General features: G+C 52.5%; 1 protein-coding gene across 1 annotated transcript in view; it reads right to left on the bottom strand.

The window, feature by feature from the left end:
* Window positions 1-5,290: 5,290 nt before the first annotated feature.
* The window catches only part of SMYD5 (SMYD family member 5), a 42,595-nt gene continuing 25,239 nt past the window's right edge, over window positions 5,291-22,646 (bottom strand). Inside the window, exons 6-13 of the mRNA XM_088458883.1 lie at window positions 21,795-21,899; window positions 13,930-13,992; window positions 13,627-13,697; window positions 13,347-13,453; window positions 13,181-13,237; window positions 11,704-11,798; window positions 9,293-9,363; window positions 5,291-9,203 (exon numbers count right to left, since the gene is read on the bottom strand). Of these exons, the coding sequence (XP_088315009.1) occupies window positions 9,047-9,203; window positions 9,293-9,363; window positions 11,704-11,798; window positions 13,181-13,237; window positions 13,347-13,453; window positions 13,627-13,697; window positions 13,930-13,992; window positions 21,795-21,899 (726 nt within the window). The 3' untranslated portion in view covers window positions 5,291-9,046. The remainder of the gene's footprint in view (window positions 9,204-9,292; window positions 9,364-11,703; window positions 11,799-13,180; window positions 13,238-13,346; window positions 13,454-13,626; window positions 13,698-13,929; window positions 13,993-21,794; window positions 21,900-22,646) is intronic.

Raw genomic sequence — 22,646 nt, forward strand, 5'->3', positions numbered from 1 at the left:
CAGTGTCCGCCTTCCAAGATCGCAACCATAAGGTGCGACGAGCCGCCACAGCTGCCGAAGAAACCCGGGAAGTCAGGGTACTGATATCTAAAGCCGCTTCGTTAATGTAAGTGGCCGAATCCCGGAGATTGCCTATCAACTCGGTCTGTTCAGCCGAACAGTCGGAATCGAAAGACGCCTCCAAACTATCAGCCCAGCGCTCCATAGCTCTGGCTACCCAACAAATGGCCATAGCCGGCCTGGCTGCCCCCCCCGCAAGGGAATAAACAGACTTCAGGTAGATTTCCACCTTACGGTCCGTGGCATCCTTTAAGGAGAACATGGAGGGCATGGGCAACGTGGTACTTCGTACCAGGCGTGTCACATGAGAATCCACCTGAGGGGATTCCCACTTAGCAAAATAATTGTCCGCAAACGGATAAGCCACTGCTAAACGTTTCTGAGGCTGATACCGTCTGCCAGGATGTTTCCACGCTTCCTCTAAGTGGTCCACCAATTGACCCGAAAGAGGAAACACTGTGGCGTCACCCTTAACATCTTTGAAAAAGGCATATTTGGATTTTGAGACCTGAGGTTCATCATCCTCAATAACTAAAGCAGTACGGACTGCACGAATAAGGCCAGGTATATACACCTTAGACTTAGCATCCGACTCTTTAGTACGGAGAGTTTCTTGGTCCAACAGATCCAGAATCTCCCCATCATCGGTCGTCCCCTCGTCATCCTCATAAGGAGTAGACAGAGACGCCACCGGCCGCTTGTGAAGCCGTAACACGGACTCCCCTTGTAATACGTCTGACAAATGCTGCACAGAACTAGTCAGTGAATTAACCCACGCAGGCGCCTGAGAAACCTGAGGAGGGGAAATAGGGAGACTGTGGGGTACCATCAGTTGCCTCGGGAACCCCTGCATGGGTGACGACACCACTGACTGCTGGGACAATCCCATTTGAGGGAACGTAGGTTGCGGAGCTAACTGGCCCACTAGGGTTGTAAGCGCTTTAGCGAAACAAGCCCAGGACGGTTCCTGTACCGGAGCCATGACAGTAATTGGCCGCGTCAATAAAAAACACGGCCGACATAGCCCCTCCGCGCTACCCTCCCCCTCCGCTATAGGTACCTTACATGTAGTACACAGAAGCTGTAGAGGAAATTCACTCTCAGACATGATGGCAAGTATGTGACCCCTCTCACTGATACTCGTTAGTATAGTGAGAGAACCGCTCTGCAATCACCGCACCGCAAGGGCTTTAGCAGAAGAAGAGCAGGGACAGTGAAATGGCTGACAGTAGAAAGTGAAAGTACAGGCAGCAGACGCTAGCATAGGTCACATACAATGCAAAGAAATCAATCCCTGCACTATCAGCGCTGATCCTCAACTATGCAGACACAGGGCCTGGTAGGACACAGCGCTGCATACACAGACCTGTTCCAACGGAGAGGTATGCCGGGGGACCCAGACCGCGATGCCACCGATCAGCAGCTTTCAGCAGCGTTAACCATGCTTTCATAAAGATGGCCACCGAGGAGCAGAGAGGAGGCCGGCCTGGGGGATTGCCACAGGGCCAATCAGCAGCGCAGAGGGGACTGTGTGCAGCGGGGGAGGCGCCGGCTGTATACAGGGAAGACGCGCTCCCCTGGCATGCAATTACCCTGGGACGCCGCAGCGCTACCGCTCAGCTGCGATCCGCTGTCCCAGCGGGGTAGTGGAAGCGCAGGTCCGAAACCTGGCTCCACGCTGCAGCCAGTCCCCAGGGAGCCCCCTGCCTGGGGACTCCGGACCATGTTCCAGCGGGGACCCACCGCGTGACCCCGCTGCTTACCTGCTGTCCCCCTTGAATCCGGCCATGGTCCCAAGCATCTGGGGTCACCGCTAGCTGTGACCCCAGATGCCTACCAGCATCCCCGGATCAGTACCGGCATTCTGGTACCGGCGGGGGTGGAGGGAAGACGGCATGGACGTCAAGAATGACTGTCCATGCTGTACCTCCAGATGTGCAGCCACAGCTGCCTTGTAGAAAACTTCAGGGGCTATCCTTAGCCCCCCTCTAAATAGGTGCATCCGACTCAGGCCGGGCACCAACGAAACTGAGATGCCTTGGCTCGGGGGCGGGGTATAGGAGGGGGACACTAGTGCTTCCTGGGAGGCTGAAAACTTAACTCTGACGCCATCACCTATACCCCAAGGTATCCTGTGGAACCCTATGGACTTCGTAGAAATAGAGATAACAAGGGTAAGTTCTTACCATATCTAATTTTTTAATGTTTAAATTTATTTTTCACAAAGACATAATATAAAATTTAAGTGTTATATATGTGCCGGGTAGTGTGATGTGGCCGGCTGGGCTTCTTGGAGTGACAAACGCCAGTCCGTTGACACTTACCAGTCTAACCTATACTATGCCTTTCTAAAAAGATATAACACATGTATTTTTCACAAATAAAATAATACTTTATTATTCAGTTCTGTGGAGCTGGAAGTGAAAACGCAGCCAATTATTATTTCTTTGGTCAGTTGAAGATGGTTTTGTAATACAACCGGAGTCTACGCCAATATCAGAAGGTCGTCTAGATATGGCAGTATTCTGACTCCCTGACGCCTGAGATAATGACTGCCATTATTTTGGTAAATACCCGTGGAGCCGTAGATAAGCCAAGGGGTAGAGCCTGAAATTGGTAATGTTGCTGAAGGACAGCAAACCGTAACAATTGTTGGTGGGATGGTATAATAGGAAAATGCAGATATGCATCCTGAATGTCCAGGGAATCCCCCGACTCCATTGCCAAAATAATTGATCGGAGAGTTTCCATACGAAACTTGGGCACAAGGATAAACCTGCTGAGGGTTTATAGATTAAGTCGGAAGATGAGCCCCATTCGGTTGCTGAACCAGGAATAGATTGGAATAATAACCCCTTCCCTGTTGCGAAACACAGGAACCGGGATTATTACCCCTGCCTGCAGCAGGGAGTGAATGGTTTCCTGAACGGCCCTGACTGCATCTGATGGAGAATCTGTGCAATAGAACTTCTGGGGAGGATGCCTCCTGAAAGTGATGGCATACCCGAGAGACCACTTCTAGGACCCAGACATCTGTTGTTTGATGCCAATAATCCGCACACTGAAGAAATCAGCCTCCCACCCTGGGATCCCCCAGGAGGCCCACCCCATCAGGGGTTTGCCGTCCGGTTTAGAAGCTGGACATCTTGCCGGGCCAGGCATCTTAGTTTGTCGCCTAGTTTCGCGAAAACTAGTCGGCTTATAGGAAGACTGTTCCCTTGCTCATCCCTAAGGACGGAAGAACCGAAAAGAAACCTGCCTAAACTTTATAGTCGCCGTAGATGGCAGACCTCATGACTTTGAAGCTGCCAGAGTAGCTATTATTTTATCCAACTCTGCTCCAAAATTTACCTTTCCAAAGATAAGATTTCCAACACTCTCGTTGATCCTGTATCAGCTTTCCAGGATCTTAACCATAAGGCCCTGCGTGCCACTATTGAAGCTGCTGATGCTTTAGAAGCTAAAATTCCAGCATCTACAGCAGCATCTCCCAGAAAGGAAGCCGCTTCCCGTATAAGGGAGATATACATCATCTGTTCTCTGGTAGCATCTGGTAGAGAGTCTTCCAATGCCCCCATCCATTCTTCAACAGCTTTGGCTACCCAGGCTCCAGCCATAGCTGGATGAAGAACAGCTCCAGATGATAAAGATTGAAGCCTGTCTTAAGGCAATATTTTCATCTGTGGAATCCTTCAAACATGCAGATGGAATAGGCAAAGTAACATTTCTGATTAAATGCATCACATGAGTATCCAGAGTAGGAGATACCTGCCACTTAGTACATACAGAACTCGGGAAAGGATACAACAATGTTATTCTTTTATCCACATAAAATGGTTTGCCTCATCCATAAGTTCAGTGAGCTGTTCAGATTCAGGGAACTCCGTTTTGACCACCATCCGATGGTGTTTATACACTGGAGCCTTCTTACTATGAGCTGATTCTTCATCCTGAATGTCTAGGATTGATCTAACCACCCTCACCAAAGAAGGAACACCCACTGTGGACGGATGATTCTGCTAGACCCTGGAGAGGAACCCTGCGCATTACCGGAAGCCCCTGATGCCTCTGAGTCCATATGCTGAGCAGACTGATAAAAAGATAACTTGCGCTTAGGCGCATTAGTAACTACCGGTCCGCTATCAACATTAGATGGGGCCATACTCTGCACTTCCTGGAAGGATTTATGGCCATTCTAGTCAAACATAGCACGCTGAAGACACCCCATCCAAGGAGGCATCGTGGGAGCAGCCAGGCGATCCACAAACTGCTTCATTACCTGGGACAAAAAGGAGACCCAAGATGGCTTTTATCCAGAGACAGGTAAACAGGACACATAGGCCATACATGACTTACACAACACCAGCACAGGGGCCTCCCCCTCCTGTTTATATAATACATTCTGTGTTTAGATTTGGATCCCATTCCCAAGATATCTCATCATGATATGCAAATATTCCAAAATACAGAATATTCCGATATCCAAAATACCCCTGGTCTCAAGCATTTCGGATATGGGAGACTCAGCCTGTATTGTGCAGTGCCCATGATGCTTCTTTAGGGATGCATCAATACATTAACAAGATGGCCGCCGTTTGGTGTTCTGTGCATGTGCGGTGCCATCTTGTCACTGTGATAGAGTGGGACACAGATGTGATACACTTAGCTCCACTGAGACCTTGCAAAATATACACAGTATACCTTCAAACGCACTGGCACGCCTCCGACCACATCCCATCACCACTCACTAACAGCACTCCCTGTCACTCTGCGATGGGTCCGCGTAATCGCTGCAGTCGTTGTAGCCGGCTCGCATACTGAGATGTATACGCCGAACGCAGGAATCGGCCAATTGTGTGCGTATTAGCAACTGCGATCCTTGCCGAATCAGGCCCCTAATTAGTACCTCAGTCAATTTAACTTATTCATCCGTGAAGCATGAATATCCTTAAAGCCTGGACTGCTAGGGTACCCTGAGGACCGATTGTGGTAGTGCGCCTATGGTTATAGATCAGAGACATGTGACAATATCACCACATCACTTGTCTGCTCCCCTCATACATCGGACACCGAGAGGGTCCTCAGCCTGCACCTGCTGGGATTGTAGAGGCTTGTGCATCAGCCACCACTGGAATCACCTCTGTAACAGAATCCTGCATGGAAATACATCTACATAAAACTATCAGTGCTGTGGTCAGTGTAACACAATCACTAGGGAGCACAAGGCCAGTCAGTCTCACAGATGTCTTTATTGCTTGCATAGTTGTAGGTGTCATGTATACAAGTCCAGCAGGGTCCAGAAAACAATACAACCTCCAGTCCTACAGGTCCCTGGGCTGGGTATGATCTGGAGAGACAATAGGAGTAGTGCTCTGAGGACAGAGTGGGCTGGATAGTGGTGCGAGGCAAAGCTTAGAGAGGAGAGGGGTAGGGAGCATGGGGAGGGGCCAGGCCACAGAGATAAATGTGCAGGGATCACACTGGCTGGGGTAGGGGTTGTGACGCAGTGCTCCGAGGACATTGGGTACAGCACCAGGGATAGTGGAGGTTCTAGATCAGTGTTTCTCAACTCCAGTCCTGATGCACTCCCAACAGTTCATGTTTTCAGGATTTCAGTAATCACATAAGGGGGATCGTCTACTTTGCATGGTCAGCAATAGGCCTCTCTTTGCACAGACAGATGTCCTCAAGGTATCTCCTGTTGAAGGGTGCGTGGGGGCTGGAGACACTAATCTAGAACCTATTGATCTAGATCAACCATGGAACTGATAGAACTGAGCACTTGGATACGTTTGCGTGTGCTCCTTACAGCCCATGGAGCGGTGCACAGAGAGTAGGGGGATGGATAAGGATAGACAACAGAGTACAGTTGTTAGAGCATAGGGATGTGGTCAGTAAGGGCTACGGAGTGATGCTCAGAGGGTGGAGAGTTTGGGGCAACCTCCTAATAACTGGAGACGTGTTTGGGGAGTAGAAGAGTTTGTGGTGTAGAGAGGCTATAAATCTGTGGGCAGACCATGGAATAGGGTTAGGACAGGACTGCTGGTCCTTCTCGGTCCTACACAGAGCATGGAGAAGAGCTCAGATAGTGCTAGGATTAGAGGGCATGTTCCAGAGAGATGGTGGAGGAGGAGGAGATGCAGTTATTGGGGGCATGTTCTGATGAAATGGTGCAGCAGTGCCCACAGGGTGGACTTGGCATCATGTTTTTGGAAATGAATAGAGATTTACAGGAAACATGGATGGCACTGGGAGATAAACTGAGATACAATGTAACGGTGTCCAAAGAGTATAACGATCCATGAATGGCGCCATTCATAGATTAGTGGGGTCCATAGTGCGGTGAAGATACAATGCAATCTCCGAGGCAAATAGATGGATTAGAGCAGTGATCCCCAACCTCGGTCCTCAAGGCACACTAACAGTCCTGGTTTTAGTGATATCCATGTTTCAGCACACGTGGTTAAATCAAAATAACTGAGGCACTAATTAAGTCACCTGTGCTCAAGTAGGCTATCCTTAAAACAAGGACTGTTAGTGTGCCTTGAGGACCGTGGTTGGGAACCCCTGGATTAGAGGCTGCTTCTATTCCTAGTCCTCAAGCACCAAGGGCTGAATTGTGTGTGTGGATTTGAAGGCCAGCAGAGAAACCCGGGCCCAACACAGAGACCTCCACCATTTCCATGGTACAGACATAGGACAGATGCTGCTGCCAGAACCAGATAGAAGAGCTCTAAACAGATGGCGTCACCCAGTGAGAAGGGCGATATCAGCACCGACTCATTACTGGTGGGGAAGCAGAGGCCGAGAGTGACTCGGAGATCACTGGTGGGTTCTCCATCATTCTGGGGAGGGTCATAAACATATAATGAACTTGTGAAGCTGCTAGTGAAGGAATTTTTTTCCAGATAGACCAATTATTCTTCCTATTGTGTAACATTACCGCCTATTAATCACTATGGTACATCCATATTACATCACTTTCCTAACCAGCAGCATCGCCCTCTGTAAGCGGTGATCATACTTCTACCAGACTACAAACCTTTCCTGTCTCCTATGGTGATGCCGAGGTCTCTGTGATACATTCCCTGATCATCGCATCACTTACCGGAGAAAGTCCAGCACCTGCAGGCGGTGGGGGGCAGGGGACAAGGGGACTGGGAGGGGGGGGATATATTGGGAGCAGAGACGTCGCTCACAGATAAAAGCAGCTACTTGGATATGATTATGGACATGATGCTGATGTTACAGCAGGGGGCAGGGAAACAGATTATTCCTTTGTCAATCACATTAACGAAATGGGTTCTTCATCCATAATTCATTTCTGCGCCCCTGTCCCGTTTTGAGGGTGGTTCAATTTGATAGACTACACACAGGGGAAGTCTCTCTGATCACAGACCATTAGGTGGTAGTGGTGGTGGGGGGGGTCGGCAGATGTGCAGAACCGTAAATCGCTGCATGTGGTATAACACTACCGCACTCCGCTGTAACCCCACACAGCACGTTACCATATAGCGGGGGAAGATCCATGCTAATCTGTACATACGCCGTGCCATGGGGAGCCCGCCGCTGTGCCATGCCCAGAAATCTGTCACTGTGGGGGAAGTGCAGAGCATTCTATAACATTAAAGCCACCAACAAGTTATAGGCAGGCTAAAGCACCAGCCATAGTGGTAGATGCCAGTGTCAGATACACTGTACAGATCGTATCACTCTGAGTGCGGAATGCTACCAGCACATCACATTCAGTGTAATGTATCTGTGCAGCACAAGAGGACGATCAGCGCTGCTGCCACCATGTGGCCAATGAGGAAATGGCAGGGCTATCACCAGCAGGTTGCGCGTGTATCCCCAAAGTAGATATAAAACGAACAGTCCTAGCATAAAAACCGAAGAGCGTACATTGCACGGTAATGAGTGCATGCTCACACGTCTAGATTTACTGTGTAACAATGTAACAGCATTCCCCAGAACCAAGGTGAGCAATTACTGGAATTCAGTGTTGCTGCCGGGTTACTCATTATAGAACATGTAAATACTTCTGTCCTAATAGCTAAATACAGAACGTGGAAGAAAACAATTCTTCCATCCCACACAATAATAGCTGTGCAAGGAGGAGTCGGGGAAAGCCCCCTGTAACAGCACAATCATTTACACCGAGCACAGATACAGACCCCCTGCAGATACCTGGGATTTCTTTGAATTTAGAGGGAATGTTTACAATTCATTATTAAGTAAAAACTGGGGATATGTGGGGACGGGGGTCACCCCTCCAGGGTGGAAAAGCTCCCGCAATATTTCACAGATCTATTCCACCACTAGAGGGCAGTAGATAAAACATGCAAACCCCACAATCAGTTTGCCAGGCACCTCCACATCATTAATGTGCACCCGTCACAGTGCCCACTTTGTGATTTGTCCAATCGGGAATTTATCCAATCACTCTGCTAGGAGCTGGTGACATCACAAAACACTCCACGAATCTGCTCCCGCTGTGACAGGTGACGGACGCACTTTGCGGACGAGAATCATGGTTTGATATGTATAATAAAATATCGGAGCAGCTATATTTCCGAGGACTCGGGCTGAGATGTCACCGAGGCATCAGGTGACAACAGGGGAGAATCGCCACAGTTCATGCCGGCGCTATTGTTACAAGGAGTCGGCAGAGAAGTAATTTAGTGTGTGGATTGCCGACTCTTTCAAATGATGACAAGTGGCGAATATGAAGGAATATGTAAACATCTGGCGCCCGTGAAGCGGCCTTCCATCAGATCCCGGGATACGGCCGCACACCAGCCAATCACATAGCTATAAAAAGCAACATTGCATCCACAGTGCTGAGATGAGCAGTGTCGCGGAAGGCAGCAGGCACAGTCAATCAAAGTGCTTCGTATTCGGAAAACGGGGCGTGAAGATGGCTGGGATGGGGCAGTAAGACGGGCGCGAAGGAGGGCGTCACAGACATGCGTGACATTAAAGCACATCACACGTCCGTCATCTCATCCTCTAGCTCAGCATCGTCCGTCTCTCCCTCCAACTCTTCATCATCCTCCTCCTCTTCTTCCTCCTCAGAGGTCACGTCCGGGTCCTCAGACTGCGACAGGCACTTAGGGCAGGAACAGACAAACAGATAGTTTTCCCTGCAGAGAGACACAAGCGGCCATTATTCAACAGCTCGTACCCGGGGCATTGTGGAGGCGACACAACAGGCTCCACACCCCCCGATTACCTGAGAATCTTGTGTCGGGTGTGGAGACTACGCTCCCGCTGGCAACAGTCCAGGTAACTAATGCAAATTTCCTGAAAGACCAGAACATTACACAGTATCAGCGAGAGGTAGCAGTAACAGACCAGAACATTACACAGTATCAGCGAGGGGTAGCGGTAACAGACCAGAACATTACACAGTATCAGCGAGGGGTAGAGGTAACAGACCAGAACATTACACAGTATCAGCGAGGGGTAGCGGTAACAGACCAGAACATTACACAGTATCAGCGAGGGGTAGCGGTAACAGACCAGAACATTACACAGTATCAGCGAGGGGTAGCGGTAACAGACCAGAACATTACACAGTATCAGCGAGGGGTAGCGGTAACAGACCAGAACATTACACAGTATCAGCGAGGGGTAGCGGTAACAGACCAGAACATTACACAGTATCAGCGAGGGGTAGCGGTAACAGACCAGAACATTACGGGGGATCAGTGAGGGGTAGCGGTAACAGACCAGAACATTACACAGTATCAGCGAGGGGTAGCGGTAACAGACCAGAACATTACACAGTATCAGCGAGGGGTAGCGGTGACAGACCAGAACATTACACAGTATCAGCGAGGGGTAGCGATGACAGACCAGAACATTACACAGTATCAGCGAGGGGTAGAGGTAACAGACCAGAACATTACACAGTATCAGCGAGGGGTAGCGGGTAGCGGTAACAGACAAGAACATTACACAGTATCAGCGAGGGGTAGCGGTAACAGACCAGAACATTACACAGTATCAGCGAGGGGTAGCGGTAACAGACCAGAACATTACACAGTATCAGCGAGGGGTAGCGGTAACAGACCAGAACATTACGGGGGGGATCAGTGAGGGGTAGCGGTAACAGACCAGAACATTAGACAGTATCAGCGAGGGGTAGCGGTAACAGACCAGAACATTAGACAGTATCAGCGAGGGGTAGCGGTAACAGACCAGAACATTACACAGTATCAGGGAGGGGTAGCGGTAACAGACCAGAACATTACACAGTATCAGGGAGGGGTAGCGGTAACAGACCAGAACATTACACAGCATCAGTGAGGGGTAGCGGTAACAGACCAGAACATTACACAGTATCAGCGAGGGGTAGCGGTAACAGACCAGAACATTACACAGTATCAGCGAGGGGTAGCGGTAACAGACCAGAACATTACACAGTATCAGCGAGGGGTAGCAGTAACAGACCAGAACATTACACAGTATCAGCGAGGGGTAGCGGTAACAGACCAGAACATTACACAGTATCAGCGAGGGGTAGCGGTAACAGACCAGAACATTACAGGGGGGATCAGAGAGGGATAGCGGTAACAGACCAGAACATTACGGGGGGGATCGGAGAGGGGTAGTGGTAACAGACCAGAACATTACGGGGGGGGATCAGAGAGGGGTAGTGGTAACAGACCAGAACATTACACAGTATCAGCGAGGGGTAGCGGTAACAGACCAGAACATTACAGGGGATCAGCGAGGGGTAGCGGTAACAGACCAGAACATTACAGGGGATCAGCGAGGGGTAGCGGTAACAGACCAGAACATTACAGGGGATCAGCGAGGGGTAGCGGTAACAGACCAGAACATTACAGGGGATCAGCGAGGGGTAGCGGTAACAGACCAGAACATTACACAGTATCAGCGAGGGGTAGCGGTAACAGACCAGAACATTAGACAGTATCAGCGAGGGGTAGCGGTAACAGACCAGAACATTAGACAGTATCAGCGAGGGGTAGCGGTAACAGACCAGAACATTACACAGTATCAGCGAGGGGTAGCGGTAACAGACCAGAACATTACACAGTATCAGCGAGGGGTAGCGGTAACAGACCAGAACATTACACAGTATCAGCGAGGGGTAGCGGTAACAGACCAGAACATTACACAGTATCAGCGAGGGGTAGCGGTAACAGACCAGAACATTACACAGTATCAGCGAGGGGTAGCGGTAACAGACCAGAACATTACACAGTATCAGCGAGGGGTAGAGGTAACAGACCAGAACATTACACAGTATCAGCGAGGGGTAGCAGTAACAGACCAGAACATTACACAGTATCAGCGAGGGGTAGCGGTAACAGACCAGAACATTACACAGTATCAGCGAGGGGTAGTGGTAACAGACCAGAACATTACGGGGGGGATCGGAGAGGGGTAGTGGTAACAGACCAAGATGCTAAATAGAGGAAGTTACACAATCAATACATCACTGGGAAATGTATGCTGCCTATAGTGTGGTCATGGAGAACTCCGAGGTGTAGAGTTGGGCAGATTAGGAGCATGCTGGGAAGGTAGCTATATACTGTATATCCCATGTGAGGGTAATAGTAACAGGGCAGCTGGGACCAGGGACTGTGCAATGTATACAGCACTTCTACCTACCTCTCCAGGCTGGATAGCTTCCACAGCAGTCAGGTGCAGGAGAAAGTTATTGTCAGGAAAGGAGGCTTCGGCATTGGGCACACAGCTGTGATTACCTGCGGGGCATAAACCAACAGGCAGCTGAAGGATACCACGGATTTTGTTTGGATATTTTGTGTGTTGTAGGATTGTGAGAGACACCTGGATGAGCCTCTGTATTTTGGATGTCTCATAAGCATTGAATTCAGGTGGTGCCATCACTGACATCTTACTGTTTAATTTACTATACTGTCAGGATTGGGTGATTATGGGAGCACTGAGGAGGACAGGAGAGAGAGGAGATCAGAGATGTAGGGAGAGGAGGAGAGGCGCTGCCTGAGGAGGACGGGAGAGAGAGACGCTGCTTGCGCTTGTATTGCGCAAGCAGCGGCTGTGTAAGGGGGAGAATACCAGCAGCAGAGGAGGGGGTGTAGAAGCAGAGGGGGGTGTATAGCGGAAGCAGCGGCAGAGGAGGGGTGAATATACCAGCAGCAGAGGAGGGGGTGTAGAAGCATAGGGGGGTGTATATCGGGAGCAGCGGCAGAGGAGGGGGGAGTATACCAGCGGCAGAGGAGGGGGTGTAGAAGCAGAGGGGGGTGTATATATCGGGAGCAGCGGCAGAGGAGGGAGGAGTATACCAGCGGCAGAGGAGGGGTGAATATACCAGCGGCAGAGGAGGGGGTGCAGAAGCAGAGGGGGGTGTATAGTGGAAGCAGCGGCAGAGGAGGGTGGAGTATACCAGCGGCAGAGGAGGGGGTGTAGAAGCAGAGGGGGGTGTATAGCGGAAGCAGAGGAGGGTGGAGTATACCAGCGGCAGAGGAGGGGGTGTAGAAGCAGAGGGGGGTGTATAGCGGAAGCAGCGGCAGAGGAGGAGGGGAGTATACCAGCGGCAGAGGAGGGGGTGCAGAAGCAGAGGGGGGTGTATAGCGGAACCAGCGGCAGAGGAGGGTGGAGTATACCAGCGGCAGAGGAGGGGGTGTAGAAGCAGAGGGGGGTGTATAGCGGAAGCAGAGGAGGGTGGAGTATACAAGCGGCAGAGGAGGGGGTGTAGAAGCAGAGGGGGGTGTATAGCGGAAGCAGCGGCAGAGGAGGGGTGATTTTCCAGCGGCAGAGGAGGGGGTGTTGAAGCAGAGGGGGGTGTATAGCGGAAGCAGCGGCAGAGGAGGGGTGAATATACCAGCGGCAGAGGAGGGTTGAATATACCAGCGGCAGAGGAGGGGGTGTAGAAGCAGAGGGGGTGTATAGCGGAAGCAGAGGAGGGAGGAGTATACCAGCGGCAGAGGAGGGGGTGCAGAAGCAGAGGGAGGTGTATAGTGGGAGCAGCGGCAGAGGAGGGGGGGGGGTTAGTATACTAGCGGCAGAGGAGGAGGGAGTATACCAGCGGCAGAGAAGGGGGTCTAGAAGCAGAGGGGGGTGTATAGTGCATATAGAGAGATGAGTATATATCAGTCAGACTCACAGCAGCTCTGCAGCAGGTACAGGCCGGACCCCTCACAGTTCAGGAACTCGCCGGTCTCTGCAGAGAGAGGTCACGGAATTAGCTGCATGTAGCAGTAACAGGAATACGGAACGTCTCATTATCAGTAATGAGTTATTATGGGGGGGTTCTGTGTCCCTGCCATCACCTTTCTCTATGTCCTTGTACAGCTGGTCTATCAGGGCATCCAGGCGCTCTCTCTCTTGGGCTGGGAGCTCCAGAGCGTCACATGCATGGACCCACTGGCTCAAAGAGCTGGAAGAACAAAACAGAGGTTATCACAATGCACCAGGACTTACGGTGATCCCTTCTCCAGGCTCCTGGCATACCGGAACCAAAAACCCAGCATAAGGCTCATATACACATAGCGGTACATCTCATACACATTATACATGGGGGGGGTCTATATCCATCCAGCATCCACTCACCTTGTGCCAATTCCTTGTCCATTTGTTCCAACAAGAGCAAATAAAGATCGGAAGCCTTCCGGGGTAAACCACTGCAAGCGAGAGAACGTCAGGTCAATCTCAAGCCCAGTAACTCCCCTCTACCAGCCTGAGGAACTCCCCCAGGCAACCAGACCGTGACCAGAACACAGGTCTCCAGAAAGTGGTGACAGGAAGCTGGGGCCACACAAGGCCTGAAGGTCACAGTAACAAAGGCCGCGGATAAGAATGTTGCCGTTTAATAAGCAAATACAAAGTGCTGCCATCTTGTGGTGCTTCTCTTACCCGACTAACTCTCTCCTCGTACAGAGCCTCCGTAAACAGGCGGCGCAGGTGATCCAGCTGCCCCTGGAAGAGGAGGGGAAATGGAATGACTGTGAGAGGTCAACACAGACACAAAACCCACCTAACACTCTCCCTCCCCCGTGCAAACCAACAGCATTCAGACACGGAGAACAATCAGCAGCCAGAACAGGCTCTACAGAACATTTACACCTACTCTAAGTGCCCGGTAATTGGTTCTTTTACATGGTGCCTACTAATAAATAGTGGAATATACAAAGAGCCCCCCCTCCAATAGCGAACCCACTCATCATTACACCCACTCCAATCCACATAGCAAACCACATTATTATTCCCCTTCTGTCAGCACCTCAACCTCATTTACAGTAATCACCTCACTCACAAAGCCTTAAACCATCAATGACCTCATCAAACAATGACATCAACTTCTCCTCTCCCTAATCTCAGACCTCATCTCTCTCCTGTCCTCCTCAGGCAGCGCCTCTCCTCCTCTCCCTACATCTCTGACCACATCTCTCTCCCCCTCCTCCTCAGACAGTGCCTCTCCTCTCCTCCCCTCCCAAAATCTCTGACCTCATCTCTCTATGCTCCTCAGGCAGCGCCTTTCCTCCCCTCCCTACATCTCTGACCTCATCTCTCTCCTCCCCTCCCTACATCTCTGACCTCATCTCTCTCCTGTCCTCCTCAGACAGCACCTCTCCTCCCCTCTCTGCATCTCTGACCTCATCTCTCTCCTGTCCTCCTCAGACAGTGCCTCTCCTCCCCTCCCTACATCTCTGACCTCATCTCTCTCCTGTCCTCCTCAGGCAGCGCCTCTCCTCCTCTCCCTACATCTCTGACCTCATCTCTCTCCTGTCCCCATCAGACAGCGCCTCTCCTCCCCTCCCTACATCTCTGACCTCATCTCTCTCCTGTCCTCCTCAGGCAGCGCCTCTCCTCCACTCGCCTCCCTACATCTCTGACCACATCTCTCTTCTCCTCTCCCTACATCTCTGACCTCATCTCTCTTCCCCTCCCTACATCTCTGACCTCATCTCTCTCCTCCTCTCCCTACATCTCTGACCTCATCTCTCTCCTGTCCTCCTCAGGCAGCGCCTCTCCTCCTCTCCCTACATCTCTGACCTCATCTCTCTCCTGTCCTCCTCAGGCAGCGCCTCTCCTCCTCTCCCCTCCCTACATCTCTGACCTCATCTCTCTTCTCCCCGCCCTACATCTCTGACCTCATCTCTCCTCCCCTCCCTACATCTCTGACCTCATCTCTCTCCTTCTCTCCCTACATCTCTGACCTCATCTCTCTCCTGTCCTCCTCAGGCAGCGCCTCTCCTCCTCTCCCTACATCTCTGACCTCATCTCTCTCCTGTCCTCCTCAGGCAGCGCCTCTCCTCCTCTCCCCTCCCTACATCTCTGACCTCATCTCTCTCCTCCTCTCCCTACATCTCTGACCTCATCTCTCTCCTCCTCTCCCTACATCTCTGACCTCATCTCTCTCCTCCTCTCCCTACATCTCTGACCTCATCTCTCTCCTCCTCTCCCTACATCTCTGACCTCATCTCTCTCCTCCTCTCCCTACATCTCTGACCTCATCTCTCTCCTCCTCTCCCTACATCTCTGACCTCATCTCTCTCCTCCTCTCCCTACATCTCTGACCTCATCTCTCTCCTGTCCTCCTCAGACAGCACCTCTCCTCCCCTCCCTACATCTCTGACCTCATCTCTCTCCTGTCCTCCTCAGGCAGCGCCTCTCCTCCTCTCCATACATCTCTGACCTCATCCCTCTCCTGTCCTCCTCAGGCAGCGCCTCTCCTCCTCTCCCCTCCCTACATCTCTGACCTCATCTCTCTTCTCCCCGCCCTACATCTCTGACCTCATCTCTCTCCTCCTCTCCCTACATCTCTGACCTCATCTCTCTCCTCCTCTCCCTACATCTCTGACCTCATCTCTCTCCTCCTCTCCCTACATCTCTGACCTCATCTCTCTCCTGTCCTCCTCAGACAGCACCTCTCCTCCCCTCCCTACATCTCTGACCTCATCTCTCTCCTGTCCTCCTCAGGCAGCGCCTCTCCTCCTCTCCCTACATCTCTGACCTCATCTCTCTCCTGTCCTCCTCAGGCAGCGCCTCTCCTCCTCTCCCCTCCCTACATCTCTGACCTCATCTCTCCTCCCCTCCCTACATCTCTGACCTCATCTCTCTCCTTCTCTCCCTACATCTCTGACCTCATCTCTCTCCTGTCCTCCTCAGGCAGCGCCTCTCCTCCTCTCCCTACATCTCTGACCTCATCTCTCTCCTGTCCTCCTCAGGCAGCGCCTCTCCTCCTCTCCCCTCCCTACATCTCTGACCTCATCTCTCTCCTCCTCTCCCTACATCTCTGACCTCATCTCTCTCCTCCTCTCCCTACATCTCTGACCTCATCTCTCTCCTCCTCTCCCTACATCTCTGACCTCATCTCTCTCCTCCTCTCCCTACATCTCTGACCTCATCTCTCTCCTCCTCTCCCTACATCTCTGACCTCATCTCTCTCCTCCTCTCCCTACATCTCTGACCTCATCTCTCTCCTCCTCTCCCTACATCTCTGACCTCATCTCTCTCCTCCTCTCCCTACATCTCTGACCTCATCTCTCTCCTGTCCTCCTCAGACAGCACCTCTCCTCCCCTCCCTACATCTCTGACCTCATCTCTCTCCTGTCCTCCTCAGGCAGCGCCTCTCCTCCTCTCCATACATCTCTGACCTCATCCCTCTCCTGTCCGCCTCAGACAGTGCCTCTCATCCCCTCCCTACATCTCTTACCTCATCTCTCTCCCCCTCCTCCTCAGACAGTGCCTCTCCTCTCCTTCCTACATCTCTGACCTCACCGCTCTCCTGTCCTCCTCAGACAGCGCCTCTCCTCCTCTCCCTACATCTCTGACCTCATCTCTCTCCTGTCCTCCACAGGTAGTGCCTCTCCTTCTCTTCCTACATCTCTGACCTCATCTCTCTCCTGTCCTCCTCAGGCAGCGCCTCTCCTCTCCTCCTCTCCTTACATCTCTGACCTCCTCTGAGCTCATCTTTCTCCCCCTCGGCTCCTCCTCAGGCAGCGCCTCTCCTCCCCTCCCTACATCTGACCTCATCTCTCTCTCCACTCCTCCTCAGACAGCACCTCTCCTCCCCTCCCTACATCTCTGACCTCATCTCTCTCCTGTCCTCCTCAGGCAGCGCCTCTCCTCCTCTCCCTACATCTCTGACCTCATCTCTCTCCTCCTCAGACAGTGCCTCTCCTCCTCTCCCTACATCTCTGACCTCATCTCTCTCCTGTCCTCCTCAGGCAGCGCCTCTCCTCCTCTCCTTACATCTCTGACCTCCTCTGAGCTAATCTTTCTCCCCCTCGGCTCCTCCTCAGGCAGCGCCTCTCCTCCCCTCCATACATCTGACCTCATCTCTCTCTCTCCACTCCTCCTCAGACAGCGCCTCTCCTCCCCTCCGTACATCTGAGCTCATCTTTCTCCCCCTCGGCTCCTCCTCAGACAGCGCCTCTCCTCCCCTCCCTACATCTGACCTCATCTCTCTCTCCACTCCTCCTCAGACAGCACCTCTCCTCCCCTCCCTACATCTCTGACCTCATCTCTCTCCTGTCCTCCTCAGGCAGTGCCTCTCCTCCCCTCCCTACATCTCTGACCTCATCTCTCTCCCCGTCCTCCTCAGGCAGCGCCTCTCCTCCTCTCCCTACATCTCTGACCTCATCCCTCTCCCCCTCCTCCTCAGACAGTGCCTCTCCTCCTCTCCCTACATCTCTGACCTCATCTCTCTCCTGTCCTCCTCAGGCAGCGCCTCTCCTCCTCTCCTTACATCTCTGACCTCCTCTGAGCTAATCTTTCTCCCCCTCGGCTCCTCCTCAGGCAGCGCCTCTCCTCCCCTCCATACATCTGACCTCATCTCTCTCTCTCCACTCCTCCTCAGACAGCGCCTCTCCTCCCCTCTGTACATCTGAGCTCATCTTTCTCCCCCTCGGCTCCTCCTCAGACAGCGCCTCTCCTCCCCTCCCTACATCTGACCTCATCTCTCTCTCCACTCCTCCTCAGACAGCACCTCTCCTCCCCTCCCTACATCTCTGACCTCCTCTCTCTCCTGTCCTCCTCAGGCAGTGCCTCTCCTCCCCTCCCTACATCTCTGACCTCATCTCTCTCCTCCTCTCCCTACATCTCTGACCTCCTCTGAGCTCATCTTTCTCCCCCTCGGCTCCTCCTCAGGCAGCGCCTCTCCTCCCCTCCCTACATCTGACCTCATCTCTCTCTCTCCACTCCTCCTCAGACAGCGCCTCTCCTCCCCTCCGTACATCTGAACTCATCTTTCTCCCCCTCCTCTCCTCCATCTCTGACCTCCTCTCTCTCAGCTCCACATCAGGCAGTGCCTCTCCGCTCCTCCCTACATCTCTGACCTCATCTCTCTCCTGTCCTCCTCAGGAGTGCCTCTCCTCCTCTCCCTACATCTCTGACCTCATCTATCGCCGCTCCACATTAGACAGTGCCTCAGCTCCCTACATCTCTGACCTCATCTCTCTACGTTCCTCCTTAGGCAGCGCCTCTCCTCCCCTCCCTACATCTCTGACATCATCTCTCAACGCTCCTTAGGCAGCGCCTCTCCTCCCCTCATCTCTCTCCAGACTTGCTCTCTCCCCGTCGGCTCCTCCTCGGACAGCGTCTTTCCTCCCCTCCGTACATCTGAGCTCATCTCTCTACGCTCCTCCTTAGGCAGCGCCTCTCCTTCCCTACATCTCTGACCTCATCTCTCTACAGACTTGCTCTCTCCCAGTCGGCTTCTCCTCAGACAGCGCCTCTCCTCCTCTCCCTACATCTTTCTCCTGTCCTCCTCAGACAGTTCCTCTCCTCCCCTTCCTACATTTCTGACCTCCTCTCTCTCCGCTCCTCACCAGGCAGCGCCTCTCCTCCTCTCCCTACATCTCTGACCTCATCTCTCTCCTGTCCTCCTCAGGCAGCGCCTCTCCTCCTCTCCCCTCCCTACATCTCTGACCTCATCTCTCTTCTCCCCGCCCTACATCTCTGACCTCATCTCTCCTCCCCTCCCTACATCTCTGACCTCATCTCTCTCCTCCTCTCCCTACATCTCTGACCTCATCTCTCTCCTGTCCTCCTCAGACAGCACCTCTCCTCCCCTCCCTACATCTCTGACCTCATCCCTCTCCTGTCCGCCTCAGACAGTGCCTCTCATCCCCTCCCTACATCTCTTACCTCATCTCTCTCCCCCTCCTCCTCAGACAGTGCCTCTCCTCTCCTTCCTACATCTCTGACCTCACCGCTCTCCTGTCCTCCTCAGACCGCGCCTCTCCTTCTCTTCCTACATCTCTGACCTCATCTCTCTCCTGTCCTCCTCAGGCAGCGCCTCTCCTCTCCTCCTCTCCTTACATCTCTGACCTCCTCTGAGCTCATCTTTCTCCCCCTCGGCTCCTCCTCAGGCAGCGCCTCTCCTCCCCTCCCTACATCTGACCTCATCTCTCTCTCCACTCCTCCTCAGACAGCACCTCTCCTCCATACATCTCTGACCTCATCTCTCTCCTGTCCTCCTCAGGCAGCGCCTCTCCTCTCCTCCTCTCCTTACATCTCTGACCTCCTCTGAGCTCATCTTTCTCCCCCTCGGCTCCTCCTCAGGCAGCGCCTCTCCTCCCCTCCCTACATCTGACCTCATCTCTCTCTCCACTCCTCCTCAGACAGCACCTCTCCTCCATACATCTCTGACCTCATCTCTCTCCTGTCCTCCTCAGGCAGTGCCTATCCTCCCCTCCCTACATCTCTGACCTCATCTCTCTCCCCGTCCTCCTCAGGCAGCGCTTCTCCTCCTCTCCCTACATCTCTGACCTCATCCCTCTCCCCCTCCTCCTCAGACAGTGCCTCTCCTCCTCTCCCTACATCTCTGACCTCATCTCTCTCCTGTCCTCCTCAGGCAGCGCCTCTCTTCTCCTCCTCTCCTTACATCTCTGACCTCCTCTGAGCTAATCTTTCTCCCCCTCGGCTCCTCCTCAGGCAGCGCCTCTCCTCCCCTCCATACATCTGACCTCATCTCTCTCTCTCCACTCCTCCTCAGACAGCGCCTCTCCTCCCCTCCGTACATCTGAGCTCATCTTTCTCCCCCTCGGCTCCTCCTCAGGAGTGCCTCTCCTCCCCTCCCTACATCTGACCTCATCTCTCTCTCCACTCCTCCTCAGACAGCGCCTCTCCTCCTCTCCCTACATCTTTCTCCTGTCCTCCTCAGACAGTTCCTCTCCTCCCCTTCCTACATTTCTGACCTCCTCTCTCTCCGCTCCTCACCAGGCAGTGCCTCTCCTCCTCTCCTTACATCTCTGACCTCCTCTCTCCTGTTCTCCTCAGACAGCGCCTCTCCTCCCCTCCCTACATCTCTGACCTCCTCTCTCCTGTCCTCCTCAGACAGTGCCTCTCCTCCCCTCCCTATATCTCTGACCTCCTTTCTCTCCGCCTCAGTTCCTCATCAGGCAGCACCTCTCCTCCCCTCTGGTCACCTCCTCTCATGCCTGTCTCCCAAACTCTCAACCAGTCACCTCTGCTTTAAATGTGCCCAAAAATATATTTTTATTAAAGCGTACCAGCCTTCCAGATACTGCTACCCTCCAACCCTTCCCTATAGATCCTGCCCAGTTTACCCCTGCTGGCCTTACCGGAATCCCTACCAGTACCCCTGCTGGCCTTACCGGAATCCCTACCATTACCCCTGCTAGCCTTACCGGAATCCCTACCAGTAGCCCTGCTGGCCTTACCGGAATCCCTACCAGTAGCCCTGCTGGCCCTACCGGAATCCCTACCAGTACCCCTGCTGGCCCTACCGGAATCTCAAACAGTACCCCTGCTGGCTTTACCGGAATCCCAAACAGTACCCCTGCTAGCCTTACCGGAATCCCTACCAGTACCCCTGCTGGCCTTACCGGAATCCCTACCAGTACCCCTGCTGGCCTTACCGGAATCCCTACCAGTACCCCTGCTGGCCTTACCGGAATCCAAACCATTACCCCTGCTAGCCTTACCAGAATCCCTACCATTACCCCACTTATAATCGTATACCCTGCTACTACTTTATAAGTTTCCCTTGTACATACTGCATACGCTCTGTGTGCCCACTATGGTGCTTTACATATCACAGTAAGAGTAATAATCCAATTGAGTTATCCCCCCCATAAATGTGCACTGTATGCTCCCTCGCACTATTCCAGCCATCCAATCACAGACTACTCACACCCCCCCTACATATTCTGTATATCGCTATGTTGTGCACTGTATGCTCCCTCGCACTATTCCAGCCATCCAATCACAGACTACTCACACCCCCCCTATATATATATTCTGTATATCGCTATGTTGTGCACTGTATGCTCCCTCTCACTACTCCAGCCACCCAATCACAGACTACTCACACCCCCCCTACATATTCTGTATATCGCTATGTTGTGCACTGTATGCTCCCTCGCACTATTCCAGCCATCCAATCACAGACTACTCACACCCTCCCTACATATTCTGTATATCGCTATGTTGTGCACAATTACTGGCAAATAAAAGTCATGTCAGGAAAAGTGACCTAGAGAAGTAATAATATAATATAAAAGGACAGCGCAGCTCTAATCAGGAAACATATCTGCGCTATTCATCTGCGCACACGGCATACACCAATCAGGCGTAAGCTACTTTATCAGGTAAAACTGCCGTCGCGTATATTAATTATAAGCAATAATCAAACTTAAAATGCGCTGCTCCTGTAACTGCACATAATATGCAAATGGCAAAGAGAGAAAGACGGGACGATATGGGAGTGCGAGAATTACAGGACTGAAGGCGCCATGCGTCGCGCTCACCTTGAATTTGTCTCCGAGTAGCTTGTGGACAATCTCCTCCTCTTCGTTGGCGGTTTTGTTACAGAAATGGGAAAAGAGCTGCAACCAAAGGTCCTTGTCCTTGGCCTGAAAGGAGCGAGAGCAGAGGGAGAGGTGTATGAGAGACACCCAATCTGCAGTAATCTTAATCACTGCACCAGTCACAGCGTGAGACCAATGCTATAGCCCCCCCCCTCCCCCCACTCCGAGCGCTCTGCAGTATATCTGCACCAGTCACAGCCTGAGACCCGTGTACGGATCCATCACACCTCTACTAATACAGCCATAGCCCCCCCACTCCGAGCGCTCTGCAGTATATCCGCACCAGTCACAGCCTGAGACCAGTGTACGGATCCATCACACCTCTAATACAGCCATAGCCCCCCCACTCCGAGCGCTCTGCAGTATATCCGCACCAGTCACAGCCTGAGACCACTGTACAGATCCATCACACCTCTACTATTACAGCCATAGCCCCCCACTCCGAGCGCTCTGCAGTATATCCGCACCAGTCACAGCCTGAGACCACTGTACAGATCCATCTCACCTCTACTATTACAGCCATAGCCCCCCACTCCGAGCGCTCTGCAGTATATCCGCACCAGTCACAGCCTGAGACCAGTGTACAGATCCATCACACCTCTACTAATACAGCCATAGCCCCCCCACTCCGAGCGCTCTGCAGTATATCCGCACCAGTCACAGCCTGAGACCCGTGTATAGATCCATCACACCTCTACTAATACAGCCATAGCCCCCCACTCCGAGCGCTCTGCAGTATATCCACACCAGTCACAGCCTGAGACCCGTGTATAGATCCATCACACCTCTACT

The sequence above is a fragment of the Taudactylus pleione genome, unplaced genomic scaffold, assembly GCF_031769625.1.
Source record: "Taudactylus pleione unplaced genomic scaffold, aTauple2 ptg000861l, whole genome shotgun sequence".
Taxonomy (NCBI): domain Eukaryota; kingdom Metazoa; phylum Chordata; class Amphibia; order Anura; family Myobatrachidae; genus Taudactylus; species Taudactylus pleione.